The sequence below is a fragment of the Necator americanus genome, chromosome X (assembly GCF_031761385.1).
Source record: "Necator americanus strain Aroian chromosome X, whole genome shotgun sequence".
Classification (NCBI taxonomy): Eukaryota; Metazoa; Nematoda; class Chromadorea; order Rhabditida; family Ancylostomatidae; genus Necator; species Necator americanus.
This window is the reverse complement of record NC_087376.1, coordinates 29,203,738-29,221,983: the sequence shown is the minus strand read 5'-3', so window position 1 is coordinate 29,221,983 and position 18,246 is coordinate 29,203,738. Positions and strand designations below refer to the sequence as shown.

Genomic DNA, 18,246 nt, shown 5'->3' with positions numbered 1-18,246 from the left:
TGACCTCATAACCTTATAACAGCGTATATCGAGTATCACAACAGGAGAAACGTTTAGGCTTTGCACGATAATAAAACCATATTTTTCACTAACAGTATCGTGCAGCTCTATCACTCTTAAAATGCCGAGTTAGAACACGAATCATTTACAGTTAAAACATATCACATTATGCTAGCAACGACCTCTACCTGAGATCAAATAACAAAACTTATAATTCTAGGAAAGAAAATGACCAGATTTTGAAGAATTCCATCTGAAAACCACCAATAACTATGGCAATCACGGCAGCTTCTTCTTCTTTCGTACAGACCCTTCCAGCTTACTTCCAGGGCGCTTACCCGATTTCTCATTTTGCTTTTTACCGGCACATTTCTGACAAAACCACGGTACATCATCCGGTGGGGCAACAATTAGGCCAACACAATGCCTAGGAGAAATGAAATTAGAAGAAAGCTGGTTTAAATTCTTTAGCGAATATAGACTTGAACATTCAAGCCAGACCATCAAACATAGAATAACACACACGATTTCTAAGAAATTGGTGAAAAAATCACTTCCTAGATTAGGAGAACGAATCCAACGAATGAACACGCTAGAAAAAATGGCAAAATGCAGGTTACAAAGACATAAACGGTAATCAACTGATACTTATATGCCGTCCAATCATATTTAAAAAAAAAGCTGCAAAGTGGAAACAGAACTCACCAATGAAACCAGTTATCGCACATATCACAGCAAACCATAGTAGCTCCTTCGGTCCATGCTACAGAGCACGATGGACATATCCACACCTGAAATTCAACGAAAGAATGAAATTAGAGAAAGATACGCAAAAAAAAATAACACGAACCACGTCCGAGCCATCATCATCTCCTTCTTCTGAAATGTCATCCGGAGCTAGAGCACTTACTTCAACCTGAATAAAAAGCATGAACGAATGTCTTCGCATCCACAGATTATCTAGCTTCGTCAATTGTTATGCAGAGTTAACAAACGAACGGTTAGTATAGCTGAACAGTCATAAGAATTACCGGATTCTTCTTTTCCTCTTTACTCCGGCGCTTCTCCTTATTCTTCTTGTCTTTCTTCTTTTCTTAAATATAGAGAAATTAATAATGAGACGGCAAGATTTAATAGAGAACAATCACGAAATTGCGGGGAAATTATGCACAGTTCGTACAAAATTGGTGCCGCTAAATAGCGAAGTATGCAGCACTCATTTAATCGAATTAATCAATGCTGACGAAAAAAATAACACTGATCTCTCACAGTTACTTCATTATAATAGGTGTGTGCCTACTCATTTTCATTTATTTGCTGATCTGATAGAGCTTAGGGGTAAAAAAGGACTGAAGAAATAAATGTAGCCCCCGTCTCTGTATTGAGCGGCATTTACGAAAACTAGAGGAACACGGATGCTTGCCAAGATGGATACAATGTACAAAAACCTCATCTAAACAGTATGAAAGCGAAATAACAAACCTGCTTTAACAAACGCCGTCACCGGTGGCGGTAGTAAAACCTCCTTTTCGCGTCGCTGCTTCTCCCGTTCACGTTGCTCCTTCTCTCGTTGCTCCTTTTCCCGTTGTTCAGCTTGCTCCTGCTCCTTCTCTCGTTCCTTTTCGCGTTCACGTTCACGTTCGCGTTCACGCTCCCGTTCGCGTTCACGTTCACGCTCCCGTTCGCGTTCTCGTTCCCGCTCACGTTCTCGTTCCTTCTCCCGAACTCGTTCGAGCTCTTGCTCGCGTTCCTGTTCAAAGCGCCGCTTGTCCTCTTTTTCACGGCGTTTACGCTCTTCTTTTTCACGTTTCCTCTCTTCATCTTCTTTTTTCTTCCGTTTTCGTTCCTCCTTAGAATGTTTGTCTGAGGAGAAGCTTGAGAATGGAGGAGGAGGTGCTTTAAGCTGAAAACAGTTGCTTTTCAGGATTTTTTTTGTATCAGAGTAGTGTGGTATTTGTATTTCAAATATAAACGTGCAGAAACCGTTGTGACAAGAAATAAAAGAAGCCACACCCAAAAAAAAGAGAGGAAGTTTCTGATGCAAAGCACTTTTCATTCACACACAAGTCACAAAGATGGATGTAAAAATGCTGGAGATTGTTAGAATGTAGGACATTTCTCAATACAGTAGGCATATCTGCTATGTTAGCACACTTTCTTCTAAGCTCTCAGAGAATAACACCGAGACATAATCAGTTAACCTTAATGACCAATGTTACTGCTGTAAAGAAACAATCCTACGTGGTATACACTACATACACGGCTCGAGTTCGAAGTAACTTTTTACTACCTAGGCAAAGAGTACCCATTTCATATTCTCACCAAATTTTATCATCTTGATTAAAAAATTTGCTCTTCTACCCTTAAAAACGTTCAAAACGTTTTCTTTTTTACCAAAAGCGTCTCATCACCAGTTGCTTTGCAACGATATGATCGGCTATAAAAAATCTCATATTCTACCATCTTTCATGGATTTCTAAACGAAAAATTCGAATTATCTCGAGCGCAACAGATGCTAGCGCTGACCTGATCACTCAAAAGATTCGGAACAATCGATAATAACAGATCGATCGATCCGCATAGTAATTCCACGCATAGGCATTACTTACAGCTCCTAACATAACAACGGTGATAGAGCATGGAATAACATGTGCGTGCGGTTGCGTGCGGAGATAAGGCAAGAAACCCACTCAGATATCCACTGATATAAACATCGATCACTTATCGGAGTGGGATCGTGACAGCATGGATTCTTTATTTGTTATGAGGCACAGGTTACAGTGTTCGAAAGGTTTTCTTCAAACAACAATCTCTTCACATATTCTTCAGATGTGTATTTTTAAAAATATTTTTTTTTTCGTCCAGAACTGACGCGACTTAATATTTGTTTATTACACATAAGAATATCTGTAATAATAATAATAGGAATAATATTTAAAAATAATCAAAATTTTATGTCAGGATATAAAGTTACGTCCGAGTTCTCGAATGTAACTGATAGAAGTAGGCAACTGCTTATTCCTTGCAACAGTTCGCAGGGCAGCGGTCCGACGTACAAGTGCAGTCTCTTTCCATGTCGACTTCAAGGAGACCAATGAGAGGTACCAAGATGGTTTTGTTACCACTTGTCACCAAGAAGAGTCCTCTATTTTCAGTTTGTTGAAGGTGACTTGGTGGTCCACAACGCGTCGTGTATAGCCTACGGATCGGAAACGAACGCAACTCATACGAAGATGCAAAGAATAAACAGCATGACTAGATTTTCTTTTCCCTAAATTAACCATACATACCCTATCCTATACTTTTATATGATATGCTAGCACTGGCGAAATTCCGGGATCGGTAACTCTATTTTATTTTTACAATCCCCGGACATGCTAGCTGATATGTAGAGTTAGTATAAGGTGGACGTGTGGCAGTTACGCACGTCACGGTCTCTGCGTGCATTATATTCTCATATTTTAGAAAATTGACAACAATTAAGAAGCTATTCAACGACGACAACAACCCCTCACAAATACTGAAGTGAAAAAATGGACCTCAAATGTAATTCCGAATACGGAGAAATCTGAACTTTACACGTCTTTTTGGAAAAAGTTGATTTCAAAGCGGAAAAAATAGGCGAACAACTAGCAAGAACTCTTTTGGCACGAACCAACACAGTATGATCTTGTACATCAACACGCTGATCATGCAGATTTGTATTATAAATACTTATGAAACTGTATTAAACTTCTCGGATGTTATTTTCATGTACAATTGTTTCTGTCTTACAGTGATAGATGTGAACATCAGTAGAAAAAATACTTTAATCAGATCACTTCGTTGTAAGTGCGAGATTAGTTGAAATTAAAGCTAGTAAAGAAAGATGCTATGAGCTTCAAATATAAGTGAGTATCGCAGGGCTGCGCGCAGTTAGCGGGTCAACAATGCAATCAGAGGGCGAGCCGGCACTGGTAGCCGGATCACCCGGAATGCAGCGGCGTGTCACCATATCTTGGCCGGTGTTATTCTCTGAGAAAATGCTAAAAAAGCCCGCAGAGACAAAGGACACAAATTCTCTAAAATAGAAGTATGACACAAAGAACTAACCTCAGCTTTCGTATAAAACTTGCGTTTTGGTTCAGGAGGTGCTGCTTCCTCTTTCACCTCTTTATGTGTTGATAAGGAGCCCAACTTCAACGGTGGCACCGTTTTCGGCTCTTCCCTTTTTGGTTCCTCACTGAAAAAAATCCTTCGAGAGAATGATGAAATATAGATAAAAAGAATGGATGAAAAATCTAGCACTCCAAAAGCAGCCTCACGATAACACAGCATTAGTGTCGAAGAAAAGGAACTTCAGACGTTCCGCTCACTCACACCAAAAGCTTGTCTATACTCAATCTATTCCTCATTATTATATTTTAGCGAAAATGAGGGAAACATTCATAACTCGATAACTGCGGATTTTATCCAATGGGTGTGCACACAAGAGCTCGAGATTTTCATAACCCTAAGCCATGTTAAGATACCAACTTCAAAGGACGCAGATTTGTGGTGAACTCACGTAGGAAAGTTCTTGAACTTGATCTTGACGGTTTCGGGCTGAGGGCTGGACTCAGTGACTGTCTCGGTAGTTGACGTCTGATCACCAATGCGAATTTTAAGGGTGAATTTTGGTTCGTGCGCTGCTTAAATAGAAAATTCATTAACACCTCTACAAATAGCAAGCTAGAGCGAAGAAAGTTGAAAAGTTTGGAGACACGAACAATTCCTATATAAACTCACGTTCTTTTGCAGAGGAGCTGCTTTTTGCTTGCTTTTGCTCTCCTTGATCAGGATCCTCCCTCTCGTGACTTCTGTCTCTTTCTTTCCTTTTTTTCTTCTTTTTGTGTTCTTTATCCTTCTTCCTTTCTTTCTTATGAGGTGATTTCGATCGTTCTCTTTCCTGAAAAAAATATCTCCTCCGAAAAGTCATTCCCTAGCTGCATATATTTCCGCTAAGGCCATACGGTAAGTATGAAACCCTTCGTATGCTCCTATACATCTGGTACGCTACCTTTTCCTTATCCTTTTTCTTCTTCTTCTTGTGATGTTGAGACATGGAGTCATCCAAGCTAATATTTAGTGGAAATGTTGTTTCCAGTGGTACCGGTACTTTTTCAGTGGGGGCAGGAACAGCGTCGTCGAAAAACGGTATCGTATCAGAGTCGTTGTCGTAATGAGGGTCAACTGTAAATACGAGAAAAATCGAGCTCAACTAAATGATCCTTGTATTTGTATGACTACGTCCAAAAGTTGTGGTCATCGTTAAAACTACTCTTCTGCAAGAAAACTAAAAAGCAGCCGTTTTGAGTATGGTTAATCACTTTATCGAGAACTCAAGCAAAATAATGACTTACTCGTAGAAGGAGTCGCTCCAGGGACTCGTGCATCTAGCGGCATCTGTGGCGTTTGCGCTGAAAATGAATATGAATAACGTTAAAATGTAGACTCCCTTCAATTTGGCAAGTGTAAGACAAGTGTTTCATAGTGTAGCTTTAAAAATGAGAACAGTAAACCCTCATTGTGCCATATCTAGTAACGTTCCGCAGGAGTGAATTTTTTGAGGAACACGGATATTTATCACTATTAGTGTAACAGACCGTCTCATACTAGCGCATTCAAAAAAGCGACGAGGGTGTTGATGTATCAATGTATGCCTGAATATCTGGCTGTATCGCAGAAATCCTTTCCATGAAGAAAAATGAAAGGAAAATGTTTTCGAGATATCCCCCCCAAGAAATTATCTATTTAGGGTGTTTGAAGTCCAGAAACATCCAACAAGGAAAAAAATATCTATTTGAAATGAAAAGGTTGCTCAAAACCAAAAAGAGGTACACTTTACATTGCCATAAAAAATAAGAACATTGTCATAGGTGAAGAAGTAAGCGATAAAAGATACTCACGAGGTGGTGAAAACGCGGAACTAGCCGAATCGCTATGAGGATTACTGATGACAATTTTCAGCGACTTCGGCGAAGCTAATAACGTAGCATTATATAGATAAATGCTACCCAAAATTTCAAGACAAAATACGAACCTTCTGGAACTTCTTGCCTCATTGGTGGTGTGGCTGTATCACGGGCGAGCTCGAGTAAATGCAAGCGAGCCCTCTCCTCTGCCTGTCGCTGTTCAGCCCTCTCCTTTTCAAGGCGCTGCTCCGCAAGAAGTTGACGTTCTCGGGCTTCTTGTTCTTGCTTCCGAAGCAGCTCTTGCTCCTCCTGAAGCTTCTGCAAAAAGTAAATTTGCAACATTTTACCAAAAAAACCAGAACACGTGACGTTTTCAGATTTTTTTTTTTAATTTTACAACTACTGAACTTAAATGGAAGAGAAATCTCAGTCAGAGTTCGTCCGTAACGTAGTAGATACAGATTCGTTATGAATACAAAGTTCAAGAGAGGACAGATAACAAACCTATCTTCAAAATCTTTAATATCAGAACTGAGTATATGGAGGAAAATTCGAGCATAAAAGAGAGAATCCACTGAAAAGAAAAATGACTGGCATACCTTCCGCTTGTCCTTTTGCTTTGCTTTTTTCTCCCGCTGCTTCTTCTCCTTCGTGACTTCTTCCTTCACATGCGCAAGCAGAATACTGAGAGAAGGATTATCTCGCATTATTCCGAAGCAACAATAAGAACACCAGTAAACAGAACTACCTCTGCAGTGCAAGAGCTGCTTCGGGTGGATCTGGGATAGGATGTTGTGCAGGCTGAGCTGGTGGTCTAAACGATCAACATAGAAGAACAGAAAAGCAGAACATTTTGCCGGAGAATTAGCTTACTTAGGAGCAGGCGAATTCCTTGCAGAATGTATTTCCAGTTGGGTTTGCACGACGCTTTCAGCTGGAACATAGATTCTGTTGGCAATGAAGACATTAAAGAAGCGTCGACTGATTGCGTTAAGATTTCAATGCCTTTTCTACACTTATGCACGTGACGTTATCTTCAATCTGTGGGTCACAACAGAATTTCTTCGAGTAAAAGAGCATACGTTTATAGAATAATTTAAAATAATACTAAAGAGTTAAAGTAGCATCACTCCCGCGAATCTGGTGCAAAGAACAAGAAGTGTTAGCATATAGGTGCAAAAATTTAAGAACCAACTGGTCGAAAAAAAATTAAGCACAAGCAATTCTTGAACTTGTCGAAGTACAACAAGCTCATGACCCACAAAAAAAAGAGAACAAAACATTCTTGGAGAAATGATTTTTGTTAGAAAATAACAACAGTCGATAGTTAAAGAAGCAAAAAGAATCAAGGAAAACAAGAAAATAGTTTAAAAAAAAGAAGCAATGTGCTACATTTGTACGAAAAAAAAACCAACCTGCGCTCTGGTTTTCAAGCCTTGGCATTGGAGAAGTGCTTGGCGTGCCCATTTCAGGAATAAAACCCTAAAGAAAAACTTCAATTGTTTTTTTTCTAATTTTGTGCACAGGATGCAGGAACAAGCTAATGGAATAAAACGTAAAGTATTGAAAGTCGACTAGGGAAAAGTAGAATAATTCACCTTTTTCACCTTCGTAGGTGTAATTTTCGGTTGTTTCTGATCCTGTTTCCGAGGCAGCGTTACAGTCAAACGTGAGGACGGGGACTGCAATGACATACTGGAAAGTGTGAATCCTTATTGCACCAATTCAAACACTACCTCAGATCTACTAGTGGATTGTTCTGCGCGCTTGAAGTGTGCAGACAGCGGTGAAGGTGTGGGGGAAGGGGAATAGTTGCTGTGAAGATCCTTCTAAATTAACACAAAACTCTCTCTCTCACACAAAAAGAAACAGGAAGAAAGGAAAGTTTGAAAAGAAATCTAGAAAAAAAGAAAAAGGAAAATAATGTATGAAAAGAGAGAAAACTCACGTAGCTACTACTACCCTTTGTCTTCTTACGAGGAGAGGAGGTGTTCACGGTCAACTCATTACTAGTACTCTGCTGAAGCTTCAGTGAGGACAGATTTGCACTACTCCGGATTCCTGGAACCAGTGAAAGTAGGGCCCAATATCGAATGAAAAGATGACACAAAACCTCCTAAAGTCTTAGAAGCACACTAGAACTGAGCGCTCTTATGCATTTGATGAATTTGAAAAGTTAAAAAATGCTTTAATAGTGTAGAATTAAAGAGCTAAGTAACGAAAGAGTTCGAAAACGGTATAAGGTAACCGACATAATAGGTTGATAAAATGAAAAATAGACTGAATACAAATTCTATAACATACCAGTGGCTGAACTATGATCTTTGCTGGTATCCAGAAAAGACGGCTCTTCATGACCACGCCGTAAAAGTCCTAGACACTTTGCATCCATACTCGAAAAATCGGGAAAGTCAGCAGGTCCTCTTAAAGAAAGAAGTGGATGGTGAAATAAATAGAATTACAATATTCTCAGACTGTACTCACCCCTTCTTTTCTACTGAAGTTGAGGGCTTCATTACCGCAAGGTAATCGGCACCTGGAAAAGATTTACAAAAATTAACCTGGAAATGAAAGACAAAGAAAAAGAATGTATATTGATTACCATCTGATGTCCATTCTGGATGTGCTGCCGGATAGTAAGGAGGGATGTGAGCAGGGCGGTCCTGAATTGAACTTATAAGAAACCACACTACCGACAAAGAAAGAAAATCACAACCAAATCACTGACCTCGAGCTCCTTTGCGCTAGGTTGAGGTGCAAACAATGGTCTCGCATTTGGGTGTGGAACAGGAAAGTGGCATAACTTGAAAAGAGAAAAAAAAGTTAGGATAACTAAATCCACTGCAATTTTTTGCCCAAATCTGACCATTGGGTGTAATCAAGAAATGTGGAGAAGCAAAAAGAAGAAAAAAAAACTAGTGAAAATTGATATCCTTACTGGTTTTGGCTGGCCAACGTTCCCCACTTGCAAAAGGTAATCGCGCATTTCGACAGTTGAAAACTTTAATCGGCTGAAGGTAAGATTCATATCATCCGGTGTTATTTCTGTTCGACAAGCTGAAAGAAGATTTATTAGACAATAACTTTCCTCAGTTTTCTCCCACCAACTAAGATGAAGGTCGTCAGTCAAACATTTTAAATTTATGGTATGGTTAACTATTTTAAAAAAATCGAAGTGTGAAAGGCAATGAAAAATAATTAAAAGTGATGAAACTCGCTTGGCGAAATTTAGAAATTGCTTTCACTGCTACAGTAACTTACTAAATAAGTTTCTTTCAGTTGATGCACTTTTCCGATTATATCAACAGAGCAAAGTGTCAGGGAAAAATCTTGAGGACTAAAAACACGATACTCGTATAGTTTTCCAACAACATACTGATGCAAAAAATTCTTATCTTCGATATTTACAAATTTTCGCTTTTTGCAGCGAGTGATGCAAAAGGCCCAAAAGATACTGCCAAAAATAGCAAATGTATCAGTTCGAATTACGCTAAAAATTCTCAACAAACATCCTTTGGAGATCACAGCTCGACAGAATGGAAAGATTAAAAAAGGAACAAAACAAAACAATAAATGATAAATTAGGAAGCACTGAAGCCGCACACAACAGCGGAAAAGTATAATGTAAAGAGAGAAAAGGAAACATAAAAAAGAAAAACGAAATGCGTACAACTAATGATTGGATAATTGAGCATTCAAAAAACTCACCATGCTCGGCCAGCATCTTGCTCCGAGACCACAATTCCACCATAAATCGACGCATTACATCAGTGAGAACATTTAGTGATTCACCGGATACAGATGAGAAGCCGATATTCTCGAGGATATGGCCCGTAGCGGTCCGAAGACCGTGGCGAGCCACCTCCTCAGGGGACGGCCACGAACCCATAGCATTGGTCTCCCTTATAATACCCGGCTGAATATTCTGACATGTTAAGAAAGTCGGAAATGAAAATGTACCACCAATGGCACGAGAAACCCCATGAAAGCAATGAAATCTCCGGAGAAATCCACGCACACATGCAGCATAAGTGACTCATGGTTACATTACGGACTTCGAAATACTAAGTTATTAAGCCTTTAATTCTACATCCAGGAAACTATTCATGAATCGCATGCATGTGGCAGCATGAAAAAATCATGGAGAACATCAAGAAAGAGGCGGGAAGAAAGACAACCCCTCAAAATGGACATCACCAGTTAATACCGACAAAATGCGCTCCCCAACGTTCTGATCCAGGACTTTTGGATTACTATAAATCAACAGTCACTCTCCTACTCTTAAAACATACTTTCAATACAAGACTACTTCCGTACTCATTTGCTGACTCTAATTTTTCTTTATGGTTATGATTCGCAAGCGAAAAGGTCGATCGATGACGTGAGGAATGAAACGGCGTTAGCTCCGCCGAGCGCGGGCTATTACCGTACGCGGGGAGACGTTTTGGGACCTACCTGCAATGGTTCTCCAAGATCCACGGCGACGTTTTTAGATATGTTTGTGCGGATTTTTTTTCGGTGGAAGGTTGCCTTATCTTGCATTGGACTGTTTGTTCTCATTGCGTCAGTTCTTCCGACTTGTTGTATTCCGAGAACGAACTACAGGAAGAGTTACTCCAATAGCCAGTTCTTTAGGGATTTCTCTTAGTTTTCTGGACACATGGATAATTTTTATTCCAGTCGATTGTCTCCAGCAACAAATTATGGGAGTCATATCAGAAAAAGTGCACTTCAGGGAAGTTGTCGTGTCATATCAATCCCCCCTCCCCCCACCCCTCCCTACCTCGAAGAAAAAAATCCCATACTCAGCTAAATGTGAGCAGTGAAAGACTGCCAAAACATATTTCAGCTGTATTCAGAAATATTCTCTTTTCTTAATTTTGTAGTTTCTCTCCTGAGTTCCTGGATGACTTGCTTCATAAGATAATTCTTGATCTAAAAAAAGTGAAATTTACTGGCGGTGAAGTAAAGATTTCAATATTGTTCTCGAATGAGAACAAATATTGTCACCATAACTGTATTCAAAAAAAAAAAAGACACTGCCATTACTTAGAGAGCTTCTCTTTTCTCTTTTTTTGTGGAAAACTTCCAGTTCTTTCGATGCCAAATTAATTAATGAGATTTGTTTCACTTTTTAATGCTTTGAATGTTATGTGAGAAAGAAAATCTTTGTTCAATGTTTTTTTTGTTCAATTTTTTGTTTTTGTTCAATTTTTGTACGCAATCAGCGTGAAAAATGTTCAACTGATGAACGTATCATCTCGTACTCTTCGCTCCGACATAGTCCCCGTATCTGTTTCGAGGATATTTTTTTTTCGAGAGAATTTGATTGATGACGTCAGTAGCAATGCTAATAATCACTGAATCTTTTCTTAGTTTTTCACATACTTGTTTACGACCGGCCACAAAATTATATCACGCTGTCATGAAGCTCATAAGTTTCAGTCATATGGTTTCTCTCGTTATATGCAAGTAATAAGATTGTAGTAGGATTATTGTATTTATTGCATTTCCTTTAATTACATTTTGATACAAATATAACGTCTCAAGTCTCTCAATAATGCAACATTTCATATAATTTATTAATAAATCTTGAAATTTTACAATGCCATTCACAGTGAATCTTTTTTAAAACCGTTCACCATTGTCCGTATTTACGTTGTAGAAGTTAACAATGGGATTTTGAAAGTTTCTGAAAGAAATATTTCTACTGTTTCGGAGTTGCTATAATTATAAGAGAAAAATTGTAGTAGTAAGAATTGAATTCTTCTCGAATGAATACGTTCGGAATTAATTTACGTATAGAAGTGTGTGAACATGAAAATAATGTAGTCTGATTGCTAATATAGTAGAGTAAAGTTAGGAGAGTATCGAGTCGAACAGTTGAGCATAACAGAGGAATGAATGAGGTTGATTACCGCGCTTCATATCACATGCCAACCATGTGAAGAAACCATTGCTGCCACAGTTCTTTACGTACGAGTTACTTTGGTTCGCGTATTTGATACATTTCACTTTATTGATATTCGTTTTTTTTTTTGTTTAATCTAGCATGGAAGATAGTATCTCGCTATGATTATTTTCCCATGTTTTATCTGAAATTTTAAGGATATTTTGGAATCGATCGGTTAAAGAAAGATTAAAAACAGTTGACAGTTAATGGTATTTTTTTCTTTTTTTTATGTGATTAATTTCTTATAAGAGTCGTCTATGCTGTGTTTTTGCAAGTACGGTTTTACCTGGAATACTGAATAGTTTATATAGCTTATGAAGAATTTTTTCATACATAGTCAAAGAGAGTTATGCGGGAAATTAGTCTTATTTCCGATTTACTGTACTTATAGTTCTTCTCTCTTTATTAATAATATCATTTATTTATGTAAACACGGAAGAACGCTGCAAGAACACGGCTATTGTTCTAGTAAATCCTAAGAAAAAATGTGCTTGGATGTATTTTTTTTGTGGGATTTATTTGACTCTTCATTGAGAATCATAGAAGGATTAATGAGTAAGCGACGTCTAGAATGTCGAATGCGAATAAATGGGGAGTTGATAAGCTTGCGACAATAAAAACGTAGCAGCTGACGTGGTGACGTTCGTTTAAAAAAGATACGAGTTTAAAAATTTCTTATTTCACCTTCCTGTAGGAGAAATACCGTCTACTAATTCAAAAATTGCAATAATATAAATATATACGTGCTCTATTAACAGAAGAGAGGACAATCGCTGATGAAATTTTCAGTAGCTGTCCTGGATTCGTTCATTGCTGTCCAAAATCAGGATAGTTTCTTTTTTTTCCAACATCCAAAAAGTTTCTTTTGACATCTTTCCTTTTCTTCTACGTCTTACATGAGATCATGCTTGTAAAATGTGAGCAAATAATAGTAAAATTATAATTACTGGTTAATATACAGCTTTAATTAGTAGTTATTTCGCCTGTGATGTAGGTAGTGCTTAAATATTCCTATTTGTATGACTGTTTTTCAGTGTAAATTTGAAAATCGGGCTAGAAACCAAAATGCAGCACATGTAGGTTTCGATTCCGATTTACGCGTGACTGAATTGCTAGTTCGAATTATCAAAGTGGTGCAATTGCGGTCGTAGGTGGTCCAGGATGTCGGTGTCGGAGCTGCACGAGAACGATAGAGACGCAAATTTGACCAAATCCCACATTAAAAAGTGCTCCATAGAGTCCTTCTATGATTTTGTGAAGGTACTGTACGCCCATACAATGTGTGCCAGCTCACTAATGACATGATCTCACGCAGGAAACACGATGATCCTCCTCGATCAATCGTGATTTGCATCAATCGAATGGGATGTTTTCTTTAAATATTGCTAGATAATTTCTTCATTTCTTGACTTCACATAAATTTAATTAGGTCGGTAGGTAAGTACTTCATCCATGGAAGTATATATCCAAAAATTGTCTATCACCTACCTGTGCTATAAAAATTATGCAAGGTTTCACATCGTTATTTTTTTTTTTTTGAGAAAAGTAACGATATGATTCCCTTAAGTTCCATTGACTGTAGCGCTTTATTTCTAAGAAGAGGTCATTCGCTTTTTTTCGAGTTATTCGATCAACTTGGGTGGTAATCGCCGACTTAAGCGCACTGATCACGCGGTAGATCGAAAATGGGACATTCGTTTTGCGAGTGAAATTGTGATCTACTTATCATTGAGGTTCTATGGAAAATTTTCTCATCTATTCTGGCAATTGAATTTTTTACATGCTGAATTACTTTTCACTATGTGCTACCGGAAACAGTACAATATTTTTATTTTAAAAAAATCGTTAAATGACAGAGAGCAGTGAAATTTGATAATTGATCATATGTCTGTCGATCGATTAATAAACGAAACGAAATTTTCCACGCCATAAAAAAGGTCCCATCATAGTCACATCTAGGTCACATCGCAGTAATTACATCGTTTTATGTACTAATATTAACGTTAGGATTGAATTCTTCTTTACATTTACTGTTTCATTCTTTATTTCTCTTCTTCGCATTCCCGTATTTTAATTAATTTGTCTATGGAATGAATGCAACAAGGGACTAATTGTATTTTTATATTTCATATTATTCTATTGTATTCAATATTATTTGTATTTCATTTCTTGACTTTAAAAATAATTCAATGTACTTTTTGGAGTCTACATACTTTTTATGCCGCAGTACGACGAAGCCTTCATTCATTCTGCCGACAAAAAAATGTAACGTATAACTAAGTAACTACCTGAAAAAAAAATAAATTTGCGAAGATATTCTTCCTAATCTATCAGTTTATTGGCCGGAAGTAAACCGTAATCCTTATTTTGAAGCAAATTTCTGAAATGTTGCTAATCTTGTTCCAGAAACTTTGTTCCAAATTTGATCTTTTGAGTAGCGTACAGACTATAACTTTTTTCCCTGAAAACATAAAAAAGATAGATGTCTAGATCTCTTTATTTACAAGAGGACAATAATATCGAGTGATTTCCAATCAGATTCGTTTGTTCTAATCCTTACGAGGTTCCTTCAAGATCCATGAATCATTTAAAAAAGGTGTTCCTGATAATCTATTAAATCCTTAAGAGCATGGGGCATGATGCTATATAATAACACGCTTAGTCCGTGTATGTGAGTTTGTTTGTGTGTCACGAAAACACTTATAAAAGATGAAAAATGTTCCATCTGCGAGAACCGAACCAGAGCCATCCGCGTGGCAGGCGAGCCTTCTACCACTGAACCACTATCAAGACCTGCTATGTATATAAAATGTAAAATATTTGTAGTTTAAATAGGTGTTCTCGTAATAAGAAAAACGGGTTTGTATCTAATATCCAACTACCAAAAGAGTGAAAATATCAAATTTTTATTCGAATTCCATCTGCAACAATGTAAATTGTATCGGTTGAGGTGGGATTTCCTTCACGAAAGTGGGTGGCTGCAATTACGTGTCCTTCGATGGAGTCCGGAAGCGGAGAGCCTTCGACCGAGTCGAATGACCACCGGTCCGCGTAAACACCTCGCTTACTGCCTCAGTCACTGTCCCTCACTTAACAAAATAAAAACGGTTTTTACTTTTCAGGTGCAAAAATTTTAAAATCTTCTCTGTGGTTTTCCATTTTCTTAAGCGTCTTTGAAAACACTTTTAAAGCAGTAAAAGTAATGGAGTTTGAAATAAACATGTAATCATTGTTAAATGCTATATTTTCCCCCAAAAATTTCTTTTTAAAAATTAAATTCATGCTTTCTTCGATCGTTGCTCTTTTGGGTTATATCGAACACTCCCGACATCCTTCTCATCTATAATAAATTCTCACCTCTCGAGTGTTGACCTTGCTTAACATTCCAGTGCATACATTACAATCACTGATTTGCTTTTATCTGAAAAAAAATAAAAAAATTATTTGTATTAATTCCCAATATAAATTGAAATCTGGATGCGATAGAGACACATCAATTCCCAGTCATATTTGTATTTTCAGACATCTACTTATGAATTTTTTTTCCTGAGAAAAAAAATCGTATTTGAAGATACTCAACGCATGAGAGTTTAGCAACTCACGAGTTTTCACGAGAAATAGTAATGAGTTGCAATGATGAAGGAGGACTTCAATATCAAATTCTGAAGATGTTCTGCTTCACCAACTCTTTTATGCATATTACGATGCATCTACGGTCATCAATAAGCTTTTCCCTTGAATTTTTGGGAATGTGAATTCATGCTATGTAAAGTTCATTTTAGAATGCCTTGCACGAACGTGCACGGCTGCGCGCCCATTCACCTTCGAAAAGGCTTTGCTCAATCCGCAACACACACACACACACACATTATGTAGTTGTTGAGGCTAACGCATTTATTTTTTCTTCCATTCTAATACTACTTTTATTTTGCGGCTTTTATTCAAAGTGAAATTCCTATTTAACTGCCATCTCGCAAAAAAATGATCGATGACTGAAAATTCCAGAGTGAAATTGTCGTCTCGTATTCTTGAGCAGAAACCAGATAACAACTTTCTTGATCATCTAAAATTCATGCGCCTCAATGAGCCTCTGGTAGGAAGTTATTGCAGCTCTTGAAATTAAATAGAAAATCCATGGATTATGGTTTTTGAAACCATTTTTCGGATCTTTTCCCCTTTTTCCGCATCTATCTTCCATTTCAATAGCATCTTCATCCAAGCTTAATGTATTTCTTGAAGGATCCACGGATTGAATCGTTCACTACTGCAGTAAATAGGTGTCATCCATCCCCAGTTATGTCGGCGCTTGAAGCACGGCAATCCTAAAACGTTGTTGATGGCTTCGTGCCACCTATAGACCACCACTAATGAGGTATAATTAAGGTGCGGTGACCAATCCGCATGGTTTCACCTCACTATTGATTCTCGAAAGGAATAATATGTTCTATGAGGTTTTATGAAGAATCCTTTGAAAGTGATCATAGCATAGAGTTGCAAGTAGCAAGAATAATAAAAGAATTAATTAGAAATGTTGAAATAAAAAGGCAAAGGATATGTAGTGATACTTTTTCGTGGACTTTTTCGAATCCTCAACATCGATAAGCACATTTCTTCCATATCCTTAATTCCCAGACACGACTAATTGAAATAGTATGCGTGCAGTTGAGAAAGTGCCCGATTTTTGCCAAGATCTTTTCCCGATAGTTAATTTAAGTTCATTATTTTTTCAAAGTTATTTACGGATGTCGGATGGTTAGTACTACGTAGTCATGCACATGTATGGGTACCCATTTCTTATCAACTATTCCTAAACCTATTCTATGGATGACAGGTGGTCCATAACAGCAATTCGTCGGAGATTATCCGTATTGGAACGATTTATCTGCCCACTAATTGCAATTAGTGACTTTTCCCGTGCGACCTATATGTTTTTGTTGGAATTTGATGTGACTTTTCCTTGCGGATGTCGATAGAAAAAATGGATGGATTTGAGTTCGGTGTTGAGGTGATTTTTAGGTTACAATTTCATATCACTTTTTTTAAACTATAATTTAGGTTCTATGTACAATGGTAATAGGGGCGTAAATATGGGGATTACTGCACTTTTAGCCACTTGTTTGAATGCTGAACATGAGAACTGTAAAATTTATCACCAAATCGTTTTCTCGATTGGTTTTCTGTTTAGGATCACTTTTTTTCTTTATCGATTATCATTTTGTAATTTCAGAGCGTCAGATATACGATACCACAACGACTGTGTTTTATTTGTGATTTGTCGTTTCTCTTCCATAAAAGAGTTGTTGCGAGGTAACATGACGTCCTCACTGGTCTATAACTAATTCCTATAGCTCTAAAAATCTTTTTTTTTTCCGAAATTCTTTAGCAATGAATAATATCCTCGATGTTAAGAAACATTAATTTCATTGCCTATTAGGTCGTCAATATTAAGACGGAAACGCGTAATGGAACGGCAAGAGTTGTGTCCATGTCTTATTCATACTTTAATAATGATTTATGCAATCCTCGACTTGAACTTATTTCCTCGCCATTAGATACGAAAAAAGAGTGCAAAAAAAAGCTCCCAAATGTAATTTCTCAGCTAAGGTGCTGCCCGCTAGCGGCGTGTACTTGTATTAATTTTCCTATCAATGCTAATTTATTTCGCTTTTTCATTTCGTTTCGTACATTTTATTCTCGACCTTGTTTTTTTTTTCAAAATTAAATGCCTTTTATTGATCTATATTTTATTCTTTTAACCACTTTGTTTGTTCCAGAAATAATTACGTATAACCGCAACTTTTCCGAAATTTAATCTCGGCTTAGGATTTTTTTTTCAAAACAGATTACTATATCGAATTCAACCACTACAATATTGAAAATATAATTTGATGGGTTTCACTCGAACATTTTTTTTATTTAACAGTGCTGGCTTCTAGTAAGTGCTAGATGTTTTTGAAAGTAATTTGGCCGTGGAAACTTGTGAAACTCGCTGCTCTCTCAATAGCGGTAACATCTTTTATCTTAATGAGTTCGATTTTACTTCAGAGAGTAAAGCTTTCGAAAAGTGGAACGTCATGAAATCCTTTCCAATTCCACGTTATCCACGAAAATGATGAATGAAAGCCAGATAATATTGAATAAAGCTACCATTTTCTTTTTGTTCAGCCTTATTTCCAGTTTTCTCTTTTTTCATGTTTTTACCAGTTACTAATTTCGTTATCGGATATGTTACTGTCCGTGGTTGTCTTAAAGGAGAACATAGGAGCGTGACGAAGCTGAGTTGTTTATGGTACATAGACATGGACGCAGTTTTTCATATAAAATAAATATCTAATGACAGGAACGAACCGAATCCTGAAA

The 18,246-nt window shown here is 37.4% G+C and overlaps 1 protein-coding gene across 3 annotated transcripts; it reads right to left on the bottom strand.

Annotated features, from left to right (window-relative positions):
* Nucleotides 1–194: 194 nt before the first annotated feature.
* RB195_025840 (uncharacterized protein) lies at nucleotides 195–9,973 on the bottom strand (the record flags this gene model as incomplete). 3 transcript variants are annotated; one of them, XM_064214151.1, is made up of 27 exons in its annotated part: nucleotides 195–253; nucleotides 339–427; nucleotides 706–791; nucleotides 851–916; nucleotides 1,032–1,093; nucleotides 1,483–1,903; nucleotides 4,093–4,222; nucleotides 4,547–4,670; nucleotides 4,768–4,927; nucleotides 5,039–5,211; nucleotides 5,382–5,438; nucleotides 5,928–6,002; nucleotides 6,062–6,251; nucleotides 6,533–6,617; nucleotides 6,682–6,747; nucleotides 6,807–6,867; nucleotides 7,349–7,415; nucleotides 7,532–7,615; nucleotides 7,670–7,762; nucleotides 7,882–7,994; nucleotides 8,238–8,356; nucleotides 8,418–8,469; nucleotides 8,536–8,596; nucleotides 8,662–8,736; nucleotides 8,872–8,990; nucleotides 9,642–9,835; nucleotides 9,894–9,955. In XM_064214151.1, 27 exons carry the CDS (start codon nucleotides 9,953–9,955, stop codon nucleotides 195–197), a joined length of 2,943 nt encoding a protein of 980 aa, XP_064070032.1. The 3 variants fall into 3 exon arrangements, with proteins under 3 accessions (XP_064070032.1, XP_064070033.1, XP_064070031.1); XM_064214152.1 differs by lacking the exon at nucleotides 5,928–6,002; XM_064214150.1 differs by lacking the exon at nucleotides 195–253 and having other exon boundaries at nucleotides 280–427; nucleotides 9,894–9,973.
* Between the last annotated feature and the right edge of the window lie 8,273 nt (nucleotides 9,974–18,246).